The sequence below is a fragment of the Rattus rattus genome, chromosome 1 (genome assembly GCF_011064425.1).
Source record: "Rattus rattus isolate New Zealand chromosome 1, Rrattus_CSIRO_v1, whole genome shotgun sequence".
In the NCBI taxonomy this organism is placed as follows: domain Eukaryota; kingdom Metazoa; phylum Chordata; class Mammalia; order Rodentia; family Muridae; genus Rattus; species Rattus rattus.
Genome location: NC_046154.1, coordinates 248,498,944 through 248,519,715, shown reverse-complemented (window position 1 = coordinate 248,519,715; position 20,772 = coordinate 248,498,944). Strand labels below are relative to the sequence as shown.

The window sequence follows — 20,772 nt, the reverse complement described above, 5'->3', positions numbered from 1 at the left end:
CCCGAGGCAGGCAGAGAGGCGGAACAGAGGGGAGCTCCTCTCTACCCCTGGAGTGTGGTGGGCCCCTAGTGACTCCCTCTGGGGCTCTGCCGTGATCTGGTCCTCAGGCTGGAGTGTCTTCAGCGCATTGTGAGCAAGCTACAGATGGAGGCTGGGCTATGTGAGGAGCAGCTGAACCAGGCGGATTCCCTACTGCAGTCGGTGAGGGAGACCAGAGAGGCGGGGCGGGCCAGGAGGGGGGGAGAGGAGGCGGGGTGGGCACCTCTCCAGGCCTCAGGGAGGTAGGAGGAGCTCTGAGCTGCTTACTCTGCAGCCAGGGCTGTGGCCTGCTGGGCCTCAGGCCCAGGGTGTGGCACTAGGGCGGGAAAACCGGGCTCTTCTGGTCTGCTGCCAACCCTGACCTCCTTTTCTGAGCAGAACTGGCCTCTGGCCGCCAGGCAGGACTGTCTGCCTCTCTGATTCATTGCAGCATGACTCTCCTCATCCCCTCCCTCCTTGGGGAATGGGGAGTAGGGAGACCCCAGCCTCATGGCTGAAGAAGTGCCGTGGGGTCTATAAGGCACAGGGCTGTGTGGGCCTGGGTGGGAGAAGTTATGCATAGATGACGGAGCATGAGGCACGGGGTCTCCTGTGAACAAGCGGTGAAGGTCTCTGGCCTTGGACCTAGTGGAATCTTTTGGACAGGATCCTGAGTTCCCAGAGAGCTGATACAGAGTAGTCTAGAAGCGTGCGAGGAAGATGTGTGGGATCAGTGGGAGGGAAAGGAGTGAATGGGAATCCCAAGGCTGTGAGCCAGACAGGACCTTGATTCTTAGTCTGGGAAATGGGTGAAGGGGCAGCCTTGATTGAGAACCCTCGGCAGCGAATAGGAGAGTTAGCCAGGCCAAGTCACACAGGACCATCTTGCAGGATATTCGGCTGCTGGCCTCAGGCAAGGCGGCTCAGCGGGCTGGGGAAGTGGAGAGAGACCTGGACAAGGCTGATGGTATGATCCGGCTGTTGTTCAATGATGTGCAGACCCTTAAAGATGGGCGGCATCCACAGGGTGAACAGATGTACCGGAGGTAGGTACCTTACCTGGGAACGCTGGGTTAGGAGGCCTGAGACCCACCTGACTCACCTTCCCAACTCCTGTGCTTCCTTAGGGTGTATCGTCTGCATGAGCGCCTGGTAGCCATCCGCACTGAATACAACCTCCGGCTGAAGGCAGGGGTGGGTGCCCCTGTGACCCAGGTGACCCTGCAGAGCACACAGAGGCGCCCAGAGCTAGAGGACTCCACACTGCGTTACCTGCACGACCTGCTGGCATGGGTGGAGGAGAACCAGCGTCGAATAGACGGTGCTGAGTGGGGCGTGGACTTGCCCAGCGTAGAGGCACAGCTGGGCAGCCACCGAGGCATGCATCAGTCTATTGAGGAATTCCGGGCCAAGATCGAGCGGGCTCGGAATGATGAGGTGGGCAGTACCCTCAGGGTAGGCAGTGGCTGTGCTAGGCCCAGGCCACTGCAGACCTCACTACTCACTTCCATCACCTGCAGAGCCAGCTCTCCCCTGCCACCCGAGGTGCCTACCGAGACTGCCTGGGCCGCCTGGACCTGCAGTATGCAAAGCTGCTGGTGAGTGGGGAACAGCAAGTAGCTGGGAGGGGTAGGCAGCGGCAGTCACTGACTAATTCTTTCCTCCTTAAAGAACTCCTCCAAGGCCCGCCTCCGGTCCCTGGAGAGCTTGCATGGGTTTGTGGCGGCAGCTACCAAGGAGCTGATGTGGCTGAATGAGAAGGAAGAGGAAGAAGTAGGCTTTGATTGGAGTGACCGCAACACCAACATGGCTGCCAAGAAAGAAAGTTACTCGGTAGGGCAGCCTTTCCTCCTTAGTATGTCCACCCTCTCCCTTCCCACTCACACCCACCCGTACCATTCCCAGTGCTGGGAGTTCAGCCTCGGCTCTGTGAAGATGGGCGTGGGGCTTGGATTGCATTTACAGCGTTCCTGAACCCGTCCTTGAGACTCTCTTCCTTTTGTCAGGCCCTGATGCGTGAGCTGGAGATGAAGGAAAAGAAAATTAAGGAGATCCAGAACACGGGGGACAGGTTGCTGCGGGAAGACCATCCTGCCCGGCCCACAGTGGAGGTGGGGCATGGCTGCAGGGAACCAAATGGGCATCTGTGGGGGTAGGGCTGTGGGCCCGATGGCCCGGGAGCGGGTCCTGAGGACCGTGCTGTCTGTCTGTCTGTCTGCAGTCCTTCCAGGCTGCCCTGCAGACACAGTGGAGCTGGATGCTGCAGCTGTGTTGCTGCATTGAAGCGCACTTGAAAGAGAACACAGCCTACTTCCAGGTAAGGACCAGAGCCTCGCTTTCTCCTGTGCTTCAGTCGTAGCGCCCTGAAGAGTCCTCATAGCATCTGACAGATGTGTGGCCCTGGTTAACCCTCCTCCCAGGGGTGGGACTGAGGGGAGTTCCACTACTGCTTTCCTCTGGTCTGGCTTCTGCTAAAACAGCTTGTCTAGGGTTTGGGCTCTACCACCCCTAGATGACCCCCCTGCTGTCCTAGTTCTTCTCAGATGTTCGGGAGGCCGAGGAACAGTTGCAGAAACTACAGGAGACGTTACGCAGGAAGTACAGCTGTGACCGCTCCATCACTGTCACAAGGCTTGAGGACCTGCTGCAGGATGCCCAGGTAAGGCAGCTGTGAACAAGGAACAGGGACAGACCAGATGGGACTGGGCTGTCCCTGAGGGTACCTGAGCATGGGATAGAAGAGGGTTAGGGAGACACATGGGGTGCGTGTGTTCGTAACAAACAGAAAACCTGGTGACAGGTGCCTTGCTGGTGGGCTGGGATGAGCCCCGCCCAACCCGAGAGCCTACTGAGGGGAGGGCTCAGCTGGGAGCACCTGCCCTGTGGTGAACAGGCACTGACTTTATGGCCTGGTGATGGGAGCAGGCGGAGCTGCAGGGCGGTGAAGGGGCACTGAAGCCCTAGCTCATACATGCGAGGGCGTGGCTGGGTGAGCACTCTTGGTAGGGAGTCACAGGCAGAGGGAGAGGAGGAAGCCAACTGTGTGGTCTGCAAAGATTGGGCCTCAGCTTCAATACCGACCCGAGAGGGTGGGAGGGGGCCAGGTGCTCCAGCACAGACGCTGTCCTTAAACCGCTCCTGGTGAGAGAGGTTCTCCTTCCTCTCCCTTTGGGTTTGATGGAGCAGGGTGACCTTCTACAGCTAGAAGGGTGTTGCAGGGACTGGGGTGTAAGTAGGCCTAGTCCCTACCTTAGAGGATGTGAGGAGTACCCTAGGGTAGGGATGGGGTTCCTGGTCTTGTTGGGAGGAGCGAGGACAATGGAATGAGTTTGTGGAGGCCTGTCCCCTCTTGCAACTGCACCTGCCTTTAAGTGCCCTTGCTCCTAGCATCAGGAGCCTCTCCAGACGGGGTGCTGGGTGGGGGGGTATCCCTCCACCAGGAGCTAGTTGGCTTGACCCTAAGGCTCCCCTCCCCCAACAGGATGAGAAGGAGCAACTGAATGAGTACAAAGGGCACCTCTCAGGCCTGGCCAAGCGGGCCAAGGCTATTGTGCAGCTGAAGCCACGCAACCCTGCCCACCCCGTGCGGGGCCACGTGCCCCTGCTAGCCGTGTGTGACTACAAGCAGGTGGAGGTAAGGGCTGAGCCCGGCTGGGCCCAAGCCAGAGGGGCTGTGTCGACCAGGACATAGGTCGACCTGCTGCATCATTTACTATTCTGACTCCCAGGTGACTGTGCACAAGGGTGACCAATGCCAGCTGGTGGGCCCTGCCCAGCCGTTCCACTGGAAGGTGCTCGGTGGTTCCAGCAGTGAGGCTGCCGTGCCTTCTGTGTGCTTTCTTGTGCCGCCACCCAACCAGGAGGCCCAGGAAGCTGTTGCTAGGTGAGTAACCTGGGGCTACACAGCTGCAGGGAGTTTGTGGAGAGAGAAGAGGGCTCTAGACAGAATTGCTGAACATGGTCCTTGTCTGCCAGGCTGGAGGCCCAGCATCAGGCCCTGGTTACTCTGTGGCACCAGCTTCACGTGGACATGAAGAGTCTTCTGGCATGGCAGAGCCTCAACCGTGACATACAGCTCATCCGGTCCTGGTCCCTCGTCACGGTAGGACTGCGCTCTGGCCACGGGCCCTGGGAAAGATGGGAGATGGTGTCTTGAAGGCACCATCTGGCCTGGCCCCATTCTCAATGACATGTGCCACCCCCAGTTCCGCACGCTGAAGCCCGAGGAGCAGCGGCAAGCTCTGCGCAACCTGGAGTTGCACTACCAGGCCTTCCTTCGAGACAGCCAGGACGCTGGTGGCTTTGGGCCCGAGGACCGGCTGGTGGCAGAGCGCGAATATGGATCTTGTAGTCGCCACTACCAGCAGCTGCTACAAAGCCTGGAGCAGGGTATGGGGTGGGCCAGGGAGGGTGGCGGAAAGGCAGGCTGTGTGTAGGCCGTTTCCGATTAACCTGGCTATTTCCCCCAGGTGAGCAGGAGGAGTCTCGCTGTCAGCGATGCATCTCGGAGCTCAAGGACATTCGGCTGCAACTGGAGGCCTGTGAGACTCGGACTGTGCACCGTCTGCGGCTGCCATTGGATAAAGACCCCGCACGGGAGTGTGCCCAGCGCATCGCTGAGCAACAGGCAAGCGCAGCCTCCATTCACTCCTCACCCCCCACCCATCCCGACCTGTCAGGACCTGCCAGTCACTGTGCCCCTACCTGGTCTCTCTACAGAAAGCACAGGCTGAGGTGGAGGGGCTGGGCAAGGGAGTTGCCCGGCTGTCTGCTGAGGCTGAGAAAGTTCTGGCCTTGCCAGAGCCGTCACCTGCTGCACCAACTCTGCGCTCGGAGTTGGAATTGACCCTGGGCAAGCTGGAACAGGTCAGAAGCCTGTCTGCCATCTACTTGGAGAAGTGAGTATCCTCTGCAAGTTTCAGAGTCCAGTGAGGGTCCTCTGGTGAGGGCAGTTATTCCAGACATGTTCTGAGCAGAAGGATGAGGGCGGGGGTGTAAAGTAGCATTGGAGGGCTCTGAACAGGCCGGCTAGTGGACAGTGGGCTTGGACCTTCCCGGCAGCGCGTGGTGGTAAGAAATGCTCTGAACCTGATGCAATTTGAAGATCATATCCATAGGTCTTCCTGTTCGTGGGATGTGAAGTAAAGGACATTGCTGCTGCTCTCCGAAAGCCAAGATAGGAAGTCATAGACTTGGCGTCAACCAGGAGCCAGCATGGGGCGTGGGAGGGGCGGTCAGGGCAGAGGTTCTTCCAGGAAGGGAGCACGGGTGAGAGGGAGGGAGGGAGGGAGGGATGCTGAGGTGTGGCTGGACCACTGACTTCAGGAGGAAGGACCAGTGAGAGACAGACAGGCTTCTTGGTGGAGAGAAATGGAGACCTAAGGGGAGCAATGAATGCTGGAGTGTGCTTGAGATGTTCGAGGGACAAGGCAGCAAGACACTCCCCAGGCCAGGCCTCCTGACCTCCAGCTCTTAGGATCCTTCCTTGCCTGAGCTCCTGGAGGCGTGAGGGCCTTTCGGTAGCACAGCCCCTTCTGCCTGTCTTCCTGTACCAGCCGCAGTGGCTGCGCATCCCGTTCTGTTGACTTCAGCAGAGTTTGATTTAGTTCGTACATTCATAGGGCCTGACTTTTAGAAGCCTTGTGGCCCCAGCATTGGTTTTCAGCAGTTATTGCTTTCTGTACTACATAGTGCGCCTGGCCTTTATCAGCACATGCTAATACGGTGCTTGAGAGGAACGTGTCCATCGAGCACATGGCCCCCTTCCTACTTCCTGTTTGCTCAGCCGGTCTTGAGCTAGGAGGTTGAGAACTGAACTACACTGCAGGTGGAACCACCTGCTCTAGGACGTTAGAATCTGTAGCTCCTGGCTGAGCATCCTCCCTCCGGGCCTTCCAGCTTAAGTGGCCATTGCTCTGGCCAGGAGAGTCTGGCCATGGCAGGAGGCACCTAGTGTTCCAGTTCCTTCATTGAGGGTGTGCTGTTTGAGCCCACATACTATGAGTCTTTCTATCTCCTACCTAGACTCAAGACCATCAGCTTGGTAATTCGCAGTACCCAGGGGGCTGAGGAGGTGCTAAAAACACACGAGGAGCAGCTGAAGGAGGCCCAGGCCGTGCCTGCCACACTCCAAGAGCTCGAAGCCACCAAGGCCTCACTAAAGGTACCTTTTGGGGGAACTGTGCTTCACTGGGGACACGGTCAGTAAGAGTCTGTGTTAAAATGGCACCTATCCTGCCTTGCCCAACAGAAGCTGCGGGCCCAGGCGGAGGCACAGCAGCCTGTATTCAACACCCTACGAGATGAGTTGAGGGGGGCACAGGAAGTTGGTGAACGGCTACAGCAGCGGCATGGTGAGCGGGATGTGGAAGTAGAGCGCTGGCGAGAACGTGTCACTCAGTTGCTGGAGCGCTGGCAGGCTGTGCTAGCCCAGACTGATGTGCGGCAGCGGGAGCTTGAACAGCTGGGCCGCCAACTTCGCTACTACCGTGAAAGTGCGGATCCGCTGAGCTCCTGGCTGCAGGATGCCAAGAGCCGGCAAGAGCAGATCCAGGCTGTGCCAATAGCCAACAGTCAGGCTGCACGAGAACAGCTGCGCCAGGAGAAGGTAAGGCCGGGGAAGGCTTGCTATGGGGCAGGGTGCAGCCTGTAGCTCCGTGCTGACCCCGCCCTCCCCCAGGCCCTGCTGGAGGAGATTGAGCGCCATGGTGAGAAGGTTGAGGAGTGCCAGAAGTTTGCTAAGCAGTACATCAATGCAATCAAGGTGAGGCCTCTCAGCTGGCAGCTCTAAACCTCAAACGGGAGCAGGCATTGGACTCCTGCGTGGCCGTCCCAAGCCTGGACTGTGCCAAAGAAAGCCTGTGAGGCAGCCTGGGGGTCAGGCCCAGGCAACCAGAGTCTAGAGCAGGCAGCTGACTACAGTGTGTGTCTACAGGACTATGAGCTCCAGCTGATCACCTACAAGGCTCAGCTTGAACCCGTGGCCTCCCCCGCCAAGAAGCCCAAGGTTCAGTCTGGATCTGAGAGCGTCATCCAGGAGGTAGGATGGAGGTGGGGCCAAACCTGAGCCAGCAAAGGGCTAGCCCTCATGGGGGCGCGTGGGCACTGGCTGACTTAATCCTTTCCCTCAGTACGTGGATCTGCGCACACGCTACAGTGAGCTGACCACACTCACGAGTCAGTACATCAAGTTCATCAGTGAGACACTGCGCCGCATGGAAGAGGAAGAGGTACGCCTGGGCCACGTGGACGGGGGTGGGGAGGAGGGGCGGGGGCGGAGGTAGGGGTTGGGGCAAGTCCTCTTTCCTGATTTCAAACGCAGCCTATAGGCACCTGTCTAAGACCACTTGATATAGTTCATTTCACGCCCCATGCCTGGCGCTGTCCAGTACCCCACCCCAGCACGGCTGCCCAGGTTGCCCGCCCTTGTGGCCCCACCTTGACCTGGCACGGCTCTGCTCTCTGCCTGGTGGCAGTGCGCCCTTTCTCATTGGCGAGTGTTCCTGTGTGCATCCTTCTGACCCTTACGTGTGCTTTTCCTGGGGACTCTGTGTTGGTGTCACTGGGTCGCTTGCCCTAGGAAGAGTTGGTGTGTGAGGTTTAGTGTTTGGAGAGGGGCATCTCAGAGTAACTTGGCCAGGCGCGGTGTCATCTGTCTGCCTCCCAGGTGGCCTCGCTGGCCTGGGTACAGCTCCACCTGTTCCTTGCACCTGTCTGCCAGCTTGAGAGGCCTCTGAGCTGGTTCTGGTCTGCACGGCTGCTCCTACTTTGTCTGCCTCACCATGCCTCCATCCCACTGGGCTTTGGGAATGGCCCTCCCCATGAGGGGAGAGCGTCCTTGTGGGAATGAGGCCTGCTAGGGTGGTGGAATTTAGGCAGGACTGTGGTGGGTACGGCTTGCCGGCCCTGCGAGCCTCCTGCTTTTGCTCTTTCTCTCTCTCCCTGTCCATCTGTCTCCGTCGCCTGTCTGCGGGAAGAGGGGAGGACGCCTGGGCCTCCTTCCCCAGGCTGGTGAGCATGGTGGGGCTGCTGTGCTCGCTGCTCGAGTATCCTGGGCGGGATGCACGCTGTCTCTTTGGCCGGGTTGGAATCTCTGTTCTCCCTGATCCCCCAAATCGCATTGTCCAAGTGAACTGTGGTGGTACCTTCCGTGTCATGTGAGCACCTGGCACCGTCCCCACGCTCACATTGTCTCTGGTTCTCTTCCCCTCTCTGCTGCCGCCACAGCGGCTGGCTGAGCAACAGCGGGCAGAGGAGCGGGAGCGCCTGGCCGAGGTGGAGGCCGCGCTGGAGAAGCAGCGGCAGCTGGCTGAGGCCCATGCCCAGGCCAAGGCACAGGCCGAGCTGGAGGCACGAGAACTGCAGCGGCGCATGCAGGAGGAGGTGACGCGGCGTGAGGAGGCGGCGGTGGACGCACAGCAGCAGAAGCGCAGCATCCAAGAGGAGCTGCAGCATCTGCGGCAAAGCTCAGAGGCAGAGATCCAGGCCAAGGCCCAGCAGGTGGAGGCTGCAGAGCGCAGCCGCATGCGCATTGAGGAAGAGATCCGCGTGGTCCGTCTGCAGCTAGAGACAACTGAGCGTCAGCGTGGAGGGGCGGAGGATGAGCTGCAGGCTCTGCGTGCGCGGGCTGAGGAGGCAGAAGCACAGAAGCGGCAGGCGCAGGAGGAAGCCGAGCGCTTGCGGAGGCAGGTGCAGGATGAGAGCCAACGCAAGCGGCAGGCGGAGGCCGAGCTGGCCCTGCGTGTGAAGGCAGAAGCGGAGGCAGCGCGAGAGAAGCAGCGGGCCCTGCAGGCTCTGGATGAACTGGAAACTACCGGGCCGAGGAGGCGAATGCGGCTCACGCGCCAAGCCGAGGGCAGAGAGGGCTCGCCATGTGCAGGGAGTAGCCCTGGAGACAAGCACTTGAGCGTGGTGGTGAAGATGGAGCTGCAGAGCAAGCGCCGCCCTTGCAGAGAAGACCCAAAGTGGAGCACGCCAGGAAGAGCACGTGGGACAGCAAGTACAGCTGCGGAGGAGGCGGAACGGCGGGCGCAGCAGCAGGCTGAAGCCGAGCGAGCCCGCGAGGAAGCCGAGCGGGAGCTGGAGCGCTGGCAGCTGAAGGCCAATGAGGCGCTGCGGCTGCGGCTGCAGGCAGAGGAGGTGGCGCAGCAGAAGAGCCTGGCCCAGGCCGAAGCCGAGAAGCAGAAGGAAGAGGCAGAGCGGGAAGCCCGGCGGCGGGGCAAGGCAGAGGAGCAGGCCGTGCGGCAGCGAGAGCTGGCTGAGCAGGAGCTGGAGAAGCAGCGGCAGCTGGCAGAGGGCACCGCCCAGCAGCGCCTGGCTGCCGAGCAGGAGCTGATTCGCCTGCGGGCAGAGACGGAGCAAGGTGAGCAGCAGCGGCAGCTGCTGGAGGAAGAGCTGGCCCGGCTACAGCACGAAGCGACCGCAGCCACACAGAAGCGCCAGGAGCTGGAGGCTGAGCTGGCGAAGGTTCGGGCAGAGATGGAGGTACTGCTGGCCAGCAAGGCACGAGCCGAGGAGGAGTCTCGCTCCACCAGCGAAAAGTCCAAGCAGAGGCTGGAAGCTGAGGCAGGGCGGTTTCGAGAGCTGGCTGAGGAGGCTGCCCGCCTGCGCGCTCTGGCCGAGGAGGCCAAGCGGCAGCGGCAGTTGGCCGAGGAGGACGCGGCACGCCAGCGGGCCGAGGCGGAGCGAGTGCTTACGGAGAAGCTGGCTGCCATCAGTGAGGCCACAAGGCTCAAGACGGAGGCAGAGATTGCACTCAAAGAGAAGGAGGCCGAGAACGAGCGCCTGAGGCGCCTGGCCGAGGATGAGGCCTTCCAGCGGCGCCGGCTGGAGGAGCAGGCAGCTTGTTATTGCTGCAGACATAGAGGAGCCGCCTGGGCCCAGCTGGGCACATGGTCCCGAGAGCCAGCTGGAGCGGCAGAAGGGCTGGTGGAGGATACCATGGCAGCGGGCGTGCAGGTGGAGGAGGAGACTGCGGCCTGAAGGCGAAGCCGAGAAGGCTGCTGGCAAGGCAGAACTGGGATGGAGCTCGCTGCGATCCGGCAGCAATGCCGAGACACCATGCGCAGCAAGGAGCTGGCAGAGCAGGAGGCAGCCCGGCAGCGGCAGTTGGCAGCTGAGGAGGAGCAGAGGCGCCGGGAGGCCGAGGAGCGCGTGCAGAAGAGCCTGGCAGCTGAGGAGGAAGCCGCACGGGCAGCGCCAAGGTCGCATTGAGGGAAGGGAGCTGCCCAAGGCCAAGGCTGAGAAGCGGCGCCTGGGCAGAGCGGCTGGAGCAGGAGTCTCGGCGAGGCAGCTGCAGCTAGCTGGCCCAGGAGGCTGCCCAGAAGCGGCTGCAGGCGGAGGAGAAGGCGCACGCCTTTGTGGTGCAGCAGCGAGAAGAGGAGCTGCAGCAGACTCTTCAGCAAGAGCAGAACATGCTGGAGCGGCTGCGGAGCGAGGCAGAGGCAGCGCGGCGAGCTGCCGAGGAGGCGGAGGAGGCCCGGGAGCAGGCAGAACGTGAGGCAGCGCAGTCTAGGAAACAAGTGGAAGAGGCCGAGCGGCTGAAGCAGTCGGCAGAGGAGCAGGCTCAGGCCCAGGCGCAGGCACAGGCGGCTGCAGAGAAACTGCGCAAGGAAGCGGAGCAGGAGGCGGCGCGCCGGGCCCAGGCGGAGCAGGCAGCGTTGAAACAGAAGCAGGCAGCCGACGCGGAGATGGAGAAGCACAAGAAGTTCGCAGAGCAGACACTGCGGCAGAAGGCTCAGGTAGAGCAGGAGCTGACCACGCTGAGGCTGCAGCTCGAGGAGACCGACCACCAGAAGAGCATCCTGGATGAGGAGCTGCAGCGGCTAAAGGCTGAGGTAACAGAGGCGGCCCGGCAGCGTAGCCAGGTAGAGGAGGAGCTCTTCTCTGTCCGCGTGCAGATGGAGGAGCTGGGCAAACTCAAGGCTCGCATTGAAGCTGAAAACCGGGCACTCATCCTTCGTGACAAGGACAACACACAGCGCTTCCTGGAGGAGGAGGCCGAGAAGATGAAACAGGTGGCAGAGGAAGCCGCGCGGCTGAGCGTAGCTGCCCAGGAGGCGGCAAGGCTGCGGCAGCTAGCCGAGGAGGACCTGGCCCAGCAGCGGGCCCTGGCGGAGAAGATGCTGAAGGAGAAGATGCAGGCGGTGCAGGAAGCCACAAGGCTCAAGGCTGAGGCCGAGCTGCTGCAGCAGCAGAAGGAGCTGGCACAGGAGCAGGCCCGGCGGCTGCAGGAGGACAAGGAGCAAATGGCTCAGCAGTTGGTAGAGGAGACACAGGGTTTCCAGCGGACCCTGGAGGCCGAGCGGCAACGGCAGCTAGAAATGAGCGCAGAGGCTGAACGCCTCAAGTTGCGCATGGCTGAGATGAGCAGGGCTCAGGCCCGTGCAGAGGAGGATGCCCAGCGCTTCCGGAAGCAGGCTGAAGAGATCGGCGAAAAGCTGCACCGCACTGAACTCGCTACACAGGAGAAGGTGACATTGGTGCAGACGCTCGAGATCCAGCGACAGCAGAGTGACCAAGATGCCGAGCGTCTGAGGGAGGCCATTGCTGAGCTGGAGCGTGAGAAGGAGAAGCTCAAGCAGGAGGCGAAGTTACTGCAGCTCAAGTCTGAGGAGGTACCACCCTCCCTCCTCACAGGTGGAAGGGTGGCCTGGGTGGCCTGGGTGGCCTGGGTGGCCTGAGTGGCAGGGAGGGTCTAGTCTACCCGTGGGTAGTGGTGAATCCTCCTGGGTCTCCGTCCTCCCTGAGAGCTTGACCCCCTTTTGCATCCCCAACAGATGCAGACTGTGCAGCAGGAGCAGATACTGCAGGAGACGCAGGCCCTGCAGAAGAGCTTTCTCTCTGAGAAGGACAACCTGCTGCAACGCGAACGCTTCATCGAGCAGGAGAAGGCCAAGCTGGAGCAGCTTTTCCAGGACGAGGTGGCAAAAGCAAAACAGCTGCAGATGGAGCAGCAGCGGCAGCAGCGGCAGATGGAGCAGGAAAAGCAGGAGCTGGTGGCCAGCATGGAGGAGGCCCGGAGGCGGCAGCGTGAGGCAGAGGAGGGTGTGAGGCGCAAGCAAGAGGAACTGCAGCATCTGGAGCAGCAGCGGCAGCAGCAGGAGAAGCTACTGGCAGAGGAGAACCAGAGGCTGCGGGAGCGGCTGCAGCGCCTGGAGGAAGAGCACCGAGCTGCGTTGGCGCACTCTGAGGAGATTGCCACCTCCCAGGCTCCTGCCACAAAAGCACTGCCCAATGGCCGCGACGCACTTGATGGCCCCTCCATGGAGGCCGAGCCCGAGTACACCTTTGAGGGATTACGTCAGAAGGTGCCAGCTCAGCAGCTACAGGAAGCAGGCATTCTGAGCATGGAGGAACTGCAGCGTTTGACACAGGGCCACACCACGGTGGCTGAGCTCACGCAGCGGGAAGATGTGCACCGATACCTAAAGGGCGGCAGCAGCATCGCAGGACTGCTCCTGAAGCCCACCAATGAGAAACTGAGTGTCTACACAGCCCTACAGCGGCAGCTGCTCAGCCCTGGAACAGCCCTTATCTTGCTTGAGGCCCAGGCAGCCTCGGGCTTCCTGCTGGACCCTGTGCGGAACCGGCGGCTGACGGTCAATGAGGCTGTGAAGGAGGGTGTGGTGGGTCCCGAGCTGCACCACAAGCTGCTGTCAGCTGAGCGTGCCGTCACTGGCTACAAGGACCCCTACACAGGAGAACAGATCTCTCTCTTCCAGGCCATGAAGAAGGACCTCATTGTCAGGGACCATGGCATCCGCCTGCTGGAAGCCCAGATTGCCACAGGTGGCATCATTGACCCTGTACACAGCCACCGTGTGCCCGTGGATGTGGCCTACCAACGTGGCTACTTCGATGAGGAGATGAACCGTGTGCTGGCTGACCCCAGCGATGACACCAAGGGCTTCTTCGACCCCAACACCCACGAGAACCTCACGTACCTGCAGCTGCTGGAGCGCTGCGTGGAGGACCCCGAGACAGGCCTGCGCCTCCTGCCACTCACAGACAAGGCTGCCAAGGGTGGTGAGCTGGTGTACACTGACACGGAGGCCCGTGACGTCTTCGAAAAGGCCACAGTGTCTGCACCATTCGGCAAGTTTCAGGGCAAGACCGTGACCATCTGGGAGATCATCAACTCAGAGTACTTCACAGCGGAGCAGCGACGGGACCTGCTCCGGCAGTTCCGCACGGGCCGCATCACGGTGGAGAAGATCATCAAGATTGTCATCACGGTGGTAGAGGAGCACGAGCGGAAGGGCCAGCTCTGCTTTGAGGGCCTCCGTGCCCTTGTGCCTGCTGCAGAGCTGCTGGACAGTGGGGTCATCAGTCATGAAGTCTACCAGCAGCTGCAGCGGGGTGAGCGCTCTGTGCGGGAAGTGGCCGAGGCAGACAAGGTGAGGCAGGCCCTGCGGGGTACCAGTGTCATTGCCGGTGTGTGGCTGGAAGAAGCAGGGCAGAAGCTGAGCATCTATGAGGCCCTGAAGAGAGATTTGCTGCAGCCAGAGGTGGCTGTGGCCTTGCTGGAGGCCCAGGCTGGCACTGGGCACATCATTGACCCTGCCACGAGTGCCAGGCTGACTGTGGATGAGGCAGTGCGTGCTGGCCTGGTGGGTCCTGAGATGCACGAGAAGCTCTTGTCAGCTGAGAAGGCTGTAACAGGCTATAGGGATCCCTACTCAGGACAGAGCGTCTCGCTCTTCCAGGCTCTGAAGAAGGGTCTCATCCCCCGAGAACAGGGCCTGCGCCTGCTGGATGCCCAGTTATCCACTGGTGGCATTGTAGACCCCAGCAAAAGCCACCGTGTGCCCCTGGATGTTGCCTATGCCCGGGGCTACCTGGACAAAGAGACTAACAGGGCCCTGACGTCACCCAGAGACGATGCCAGAGTCTACCTTGACCCCAGCACCCGGGAGCCAGTCACCTACAGCCAGCTCCAACAGCGGTGCCGGTCTGACCAGCTGACTGGGTTGAGCCTACTGCCCCTCTCAGAGAAGGCCGTCCGGGCCCGGCAGGAGGAGGTCTACTCTGAGCTCCAGGCCCGTGAGACATTGGAGAAGGCCAAGGTGGAGGTTCCTGTGGGCGGCTTTAAGGGCAGGGCGCTGACGGTGTGGGAGCTCATAAGCTCGGAATACTTCACTGAGGAGCAGCGGCAGGAGCTGCTACGGCAGTTCCGCACAGGCAAGGTCACTGTAGAGAAGGTCATCAAGATTCTTATCACCATCGTGGAGGAGGTGGAGACTCAACGGCAGGAGAGACTGTCCTTCAGTGGCCTCCGTGCCCCTGTGCCGGCCAGTGAGCTCCTGGCCTCCAAGATCCTCAGCAGAACTCAGTTTGAGCAGCTCAAGGATGGCAAGACATCAGTCAAAGATCTGTCAGAGGTGGGCTCTGTGCGGACACTGCTGCAAGGCAGCGGCTGCCTGGCTGGCATCTATCTGGAGGACTCGAAGGAGAAAGTAACCATCTATGAGGCCATGCGCCGGGGCCTCCTCAGACCCAGCACAGCCACACTCCTGCTGGAGGCCCAGGCGGCCACTGGTTTTCTAGTGGACCCAGTGCGGAACCAACGTCTGTACGTCCATGAGGCTGTCAAGGCCGGAGTGGTGGGCCCGGAACTCCATGAGAAGCTGCTGTCGGCTGAGAAGGCGGTCACTGGGTACAAAGATCCCTACTCTGGCAGCACCATCTCGCTGTTCCAGGCCATGAAGAAGGGCTTGGTCCTCAGGGACCATGCCATCCGCCTGCTGGAGGCCCAGATTGCCACAGGTGGCATCATTGACCCTGTGCACAGTCACCGCCTGCCTGTAGATGTTGCCTACCAGCGTGGCTACTTCGATGAGGAGATGAACCGTGTGCTGGCTGACCCCAGCGATGACACCAAGGGCTTCTTCGACCCCAACACCCACGAGAACCTCACGTACCTGCAGCTGCTGGAGCGCTGCGTGGAGGACCCCGAGACAGGCCTGCACCTCCTGCCACTCAGAGGGGCAGAGAAGACAGAGGTGGTAGAAACCACACAGGTGTATACTGAGGAGGAGACTCGGAGGGCGTTCGAGGAGACGCAGATTGACATCCCAGGTGGTGGCAGCCACGGTGGCTCCTCCATGTCTCTATGGGAGGTGATGCAGTCAGACATGATCCCGGAGGACCAGCGTGCCCGGCTCATGGCCGACTTTCAGGCCGGCAGAGTGACCAAGGAGCGCATGATCATTATCATCATCGAAATCATTGAGAAGACGGAGATCATCCGCCAGCAGAACCTCGCCTCCTATGACTACGTGCGCCGCCGCCTCACCGCCGAAGACCTGTATGAGGCCCGGATCATCTCCCTTGAGACCTACAACCTCTTCCGGGAAGGCACCAAGAGCCTCCGTGAGGTTCTGGAGATGGAATCTGCCTGGCGCTACCTTTACGGCACAGGATCGGTGGCCGGTGTCTACCTGCCTGGCTCCAGGCAGACGCTAACCATCTACCAGGCCCTTAAGAAGGGGCTGCTGAGTGCCGAGGTGGCCCGCTTGCTGCTGGAAGCACAGGCAGCCACAGGCTTCCTGCTGGACCCAGTGAAAGGCGAGCGGCTGACTGTGGACGAGGCCGTGCGGAAGGGTCTGGTAGGCCCCGAGCTGCACGATCGGCTCCTCTCTGCCGAGCGAGCTGTAACTGGCTACCGAGACCCCTACACCGAACAGCCCATCTCACTCTTCCAGGCCATGAAGAAGGAGCTGATCCCTGCTGAGGAGGCACTGAGGCTGCTGGATGCTCAGCTAGCCACAGGAGGCATTGTGGACCCCCGCCTGGGTTTCCACCTCCCCCTGGAGGTGGCTTACCAACGAGGCTACCTCAATAAGGACACGCATGACCAGTTGTCAGAGCCCAGTGAGGTGCGCAGCTATGTGGACCCCTCCACGGATGAGCGTCTCAGCTACACACAGCTGCTCAAGCGTTGCCGCCGTGACGACAATAGCGGCCAGATGCTGCTGCCGCTCTCTGATGCCCGCAAGCTGACCTTCCGCGGCCTGCGCAAGCAGATCACCGTGGAGGAGCTGGTACGCTCTCAAGTCATGGATGAGGCCACAGCGCTGCAGCTGCAAGAAGGCCTGACCTCCATTGAGGAGGTCACTAAGAACCTGCAGAAGTTCCTTGAGGGTACCAGCTGCATTGCCGGAGTCTTTGTTGATGCTACCAAGGAACGGCTGTCGGTGTACCAGGCCATGAAGAAGGGCATCATCCGTCCCGGGACAGCCTTTGAGCTCCTGGAAGCGCAGGCAGCCACCGGCTACGTCATTGACCCTATCAAGGGGCTCAAGCTGACTGTGGAAGAGGCCGTGCGCATGGGTATCGTGGGCCCCGAGTTCAAGGACAAGCTGCTGTCTGCTGAGCGTGCGGTCACTGGCTACAAGGACCCTTACTCTGGGAAACTCATCTCTCTCTTCCAGGCCATGAAGAAGGGCCTGATCCTGAAGGACCATGGCATCCGCCTGCTAGAGGCTCAGATCGCCACCGGTGGCATCATTGACCCTGAGGAGAGCCACCGCCTGCCTGTGGAAGTGGCCTATAAGCGTGGTCTCTTTGATGAGGAGATGAACGAGATCCTGACTGACCCCTCAGATGACACCAAGGGCTTCTTCGACCCCAACACCGAGGAGAACCTCACGTACCTGCAGCTGATGGAGCGCTGTATCACTGACCCCCAGACTGGCCTGTGTCTCCTGCCGCTGAAGGAGAAGAAGCGGGAGCGGAAGACGTCCTCCAAGTCCTCAGTGCGCAAGCGCCGCGTGGTGATCGTGGACCCTGAGACGGGCAAGGAGATGTCAGTGTATGAGGCCTACCGCAAGGGCCTCATAGACCACCAGACATACCTGGAGTTGTCAGAGCAGGAGTGCGAGTGGGAAGAAATCACCATCTCTTCCTCGGACGGCGTCGTCAAATCTATGATCATCGACCGCCGCTCTGGCCGCCAGTATGACATTGATGACGCCATCACCAAGAACCTCATTGACCGCTCAGCACTGGACCAGTACCGTGCTGGCACACTTTCTATCACCGAGTTTGCCGACATGCTCTCAGGCAACGCTGGTGGCTTCCGCTCCCGCTCCTCCTCTGTGGGCTCATCTTCCTCCTACCCCATCAGTTCTGCTGTCCCTAGGACCCAGCTAGCCTCCTGGTCTGATCCCACTGAGGAGACTGGCCCAGTGGCCGGCATCCTAGACACAGAGACTCTGGAGAAGGTGTCCATCACAGAGGCCATGCACCGCAACCTGGTAGACAACATCACTGGCCAGCGGTTGCTGGAGGCACAGGCCTGCACCGGGGGCATCATTGACCCCAGCACTGGTGAGCGCTTCCCGGTCACTGAGGCTGTCAACAAGGGCCTGGTGGACAAGATCATGGTAGACCGTATCAATCTGGCCCAGAAGGCCTTCTGTGGGTTTGAGGACCCACGCACCAAGACCAAGATGTCAGCTGCCCAGGCCCTGAAGAAGGGCTGGCTTTACTACGAGGCAGGCCAGCGTTTCCTCGAGGTGCAGTACCTAACGGGTGGTCTGATTGAGCCTGACACACCTGGCCGTGTGTCTCTTGATGAAGCCCTGCAACGTGGCACTGTGGATGCCCGCACAGCCCAGAAGCTGCGTGATGTCAGTGCCTACTCCAAGTACCTCACGTGTCCCAAGACCAAGCTCAAGATCTCTTACAAGGACGCTCTGGATCGCAGCATGGTGGAGGAGGGCACAGGGCTGAGGCTGCTGGAGGCCGCGGCACAGTCCAGCAAGGGCTACTACAGCCCATACAGTGTCAGTGGCTCTGGCTCTACCGCTGGTTCACGCACTGGTTCACGCACCGGCTCCAGGGCCGGCTCCCGTCGTGGCAGCTTTGATGCCACTGGCTCTGGCTTCTCCATGACCTTTTCTTCTTCCTCCTACTCTTCCTCAGGCTATGGCCGCCGCTATGCCTCAGGGCCTTCAGCCTCTCTTGGGGGCCCTGAGTCTGCAGTGGCCTGATCCCCCAGCCTGCATCCTGCCTTCCCGCTCTGCATGTGGCCAGGCTCCCCGTGGAGGCGCTGGGGTCTTTTCTTTCTTTCTTCTTTTTTTTTTTTTTTTAACATTTAAAGGTGTCTTCCTCCCAAGCGGTGCCTAAAATCTAACAAAAAAGACCAGACTAACACATTAATATATATATATATATGCGATGTCCAGACAGCCTGTGTCTTGGGAAACAGGGCTGGCCCAGGCCCAGTGACCACTCCACTCTCCTTGGGCCTCCCTAATCCTTTCTACCTGCCACTCACCACAGCTAGGTGCCTTGGAGAATCCAGAGCTGGGCACTCAGCCCACCACTCCTGTCTCTCCTGGGAGGATTGCCATCTGGGAAAGGCCCCCAGACCTCTAAGCCAACCCCACTGGATGTCTACCTGCTGGTCCTAGCTGCTGAGGGGAACTGGGGACGGTCCTGTGAGCAGACAGCTGTTGAGTCTCTTGAGGCCTCTGCCCTGAGCCAGCTGCTTCTCCCCAGTGTATACCTGAATATTCAGTGGGTTTTGCTGGCAAAGGAAAGATCCCAGGCCAACCATCTCTTCCAGCCTGCCCAGAGAAGCCCCTTCCCCATGGGAAGATAAGGCCTGGTCCTGGCCCCAGCCTCCCGCCTGGCTCCTGCAGCTGCCATTGGAGCTGTGCTTTGTAGCTCACTACCCCATACTTATTCCCTTGAGACCTGAGCCTCTGCTTCAGCCTTCCAGCCTCAGCTCCCCTTGTAAGTGCCTTCTGTGTCCTTGTACCCAGGCCCTAAAGACCCAGACCCAGGGCAAGAGATGGACATTCTGGCTGGGCGGGGCTGGAGGGTTCTGCAGATCTGAGAATTCTACTCCAGAGGCCCAGGGGCTCTTCAAGCCTGTGGAACCCCTCTCTGGGTGCTGCTGCGCACCCTACTCCCAGGGAGCCCTGGCCAGCCCAGCTGTGCTAACATAAGTACTTGGCCAGTGACACTCTCCCTTCCCTGGCCTTGGTGGCTCCTACCCCTGCCTCCACCCTCTGAGTGAGCTTTGCATGTTCCACTAACCTTGAGCTGGTGGCAGGTGGAGATGCCAGGCAGAACACTAACCTGACCATGGGCGGGGGCCCTGCGGTGTCCGCCCCTCAATAAAAGCAATTCCAACCTTCATCTGCGTCCTGCCTTGTGCTTTGGTCTTAGACCATCCGTGTATCGGTGGGAGGGTAGAGGCTGTGGTTCCCGGCTCCAGGCTCTGGCTCGCCAGATGTGTACTGGCCAGGGTAGATGCATGAGGCCTTGTGAAAACATTAGGCCAAGGCTGGGCCTCGCAACCAGGAAAGCCCAAGTGGTGACCAGAGAGCTACCAGGCAGAGATGCTGAGTGGAGAAGGGAGCAGCTACACTGAGGTGGGCCTGCTGTGTCCAGCCTCTCATCTGGGTGATGACCTGTCATTGGCACATCCCTATGGCAGCCACAGGGTTGGCACTTGAAGAGCATTCTCTGAAGTGAGTGTGCCCACACACTCCCGCCGTGCCTTTCATCCCTGGGGGAGGGGGCAGTGAGTTGATTCCTATTGGTCAAGGGCAGCTGTTTTAGGAAGGTGGCTTTCGTGCTGGCTGCTGCCGCCCCCAGTGCAGTTTATCTTAAATCTTGGGCCCACTTTTCAGTGAAGGTCAGTGGGTCCTGGACTTAAGCTGTATGGACTTGTTGATTGGTTACAGAAATTTAAAAGACCAACAAGACAGGGACAGCCTGCTGCCACCCCCTGGCTCTGAGGACATCAGTGACTTCCTCCTTTGCCTGTGGAGTACAGACCGTGATCAGCCTACACTCGTTGGGCTCTTCTCTCTCTGCATTGGGTGAATGACTAGGGCCTCCCTTGCCAGGTGACCGCAGCCTCACCTGCCAGGTTGACTAGAATGTGTTCCCTCAGCACATGCTGCCTTGGTAAGAATGGCCTGCCTAGTGTGCTAGGTACTTGCCACACTGCTAAAGTAAGATCTGTTGTGGAACACTGTTGTAGCCATCTGTTTATGTCCCCAAGGCCCAGGCCCCTTTGACCTGGGTCTCTCTGGACTTTACTCCCCCACCCCCACCCCCCGGCCCCACCGTGTGCTGTCATGTTCAAAATTGCCACTGCGTTGCTGTGGATGGATGACAGGACAGGCAGTCTCCACACGCCTCCTGAGGTGGGTCAGTAGGCATTCCTAAGTCCCCTCCTTGGACTGTGTTTCCAAGGTTACAGTAGGCCCCACCTGTTGCAGGCCAGTTCTTCAGAGGTTGAGCTTAGAGTGGCAGTTGAGGTGCCTGTGGCTGGAGAAACTATCTTGGGAGTGGTGAGAGAGGTGTGGGGCAAGAAGCTGACCAGAATGCGGTCTCTACTGGAGTCTGGTTGTTTCTAGACCAGTCGGGCATGGGGCCAGCCAGTAGCCACAAACAAACTAGTGCTAGGGTGGCACATGTAGCTGGCTTCCAGGCACCTCCAGATGTAGCTGCACTTATTAACTGGAGAAGGGAAGGTCTGTGCCCAGTAAACAGCCAGGGATGGACAGGAGGACACCCCCTTCCCCATTGGGATTCAAGTGGGCCATCAACAGCCCCTTTCTATTTGAGTGTAGATTGTGTTATGTGGTATGTGCTGGTGAGAGTTTGGTAGCCTGGTATCGGTGCCTTTCTCTCACCCTCACACTTGTAAAGCAAATACTTTTACCCACTGGCCATCTGCCCCTGGTGACAGTTCCCCACAGAGGACTGGAATCGGGCCACCCACTG

The 20,772-nt window shown here is 60.1% G+C and overlaps 1 protein-coding gene across 1 annotated transcript in view; it reads left to right on the top strand.

Moving 5' to 3' along the window:
• Window positions 1-19,170, top strand: part of Plec (plectin) — a 35,127-nt gene extending 15,957 nt beyond the window's left edge. Inside the window, 25 exon segments of the mRNA XM_032917179.1 lie at window positions 108-201; window positions 910-1,064; window positions 1,146-1,455; window positions 1,539-1,616; window positions 1,690-1,851; window positions 2,025-2,129; window positions 2,240-2,335; window positions 2,552-2,677; window positions 3,500-3,652; window positions 3,747-3,901; window positions 3,994-4,120; window positions 4,224-4,407; window positions 4,488-4,645; window positions 4,738-4,916; window positions 6,043-6,181; window positions 6,269-6,625; window positions 6,698-6,781; window positions 6,953-7,057; window positions 7,149-7,247; window positions 8,245-8,871; window positions 8,873-9,007; window positions 9,010-10,209; window positions 10,211-10,318; window positions 10,320-11,633; window positions 11,796-19,170. Coding sequence (XP_032773070.1) covers window positions 108-201; window positions 910-1,064; window positions 1,146-1,455; window positions 1,539-1,616; window positions 1,690-1,851; window positions 2,025-2,129; window positions 2,240-2,335; window positions 2,552-2,677; window positions 3,500-3,652; window positions 3,747-3,901; window positions 3,994-4,120; window positions 4,224-4,407; window positions 4,488-4,645; window positions 4,738-4,916; window positions 6,043-6,181; window positions 6,269-6,625; window positions 6,698-6,781; window positions 6,953-7,057; window positions 7,149-7,247; window positions 8,245-8,871; window positions 8,873-9,007; window positions 9,010-10,209; window positions 10,211-10,318; window positions 10,320-11,633; window positions 11,796-18,014 — 12,469 coding nt within the window. The 3' untranslated portion in view covers window positions 18,015-19,170.
• The last annotated feature ends 1,602 nt before the right edge of the window (window positions 19,171-20,772 follow it).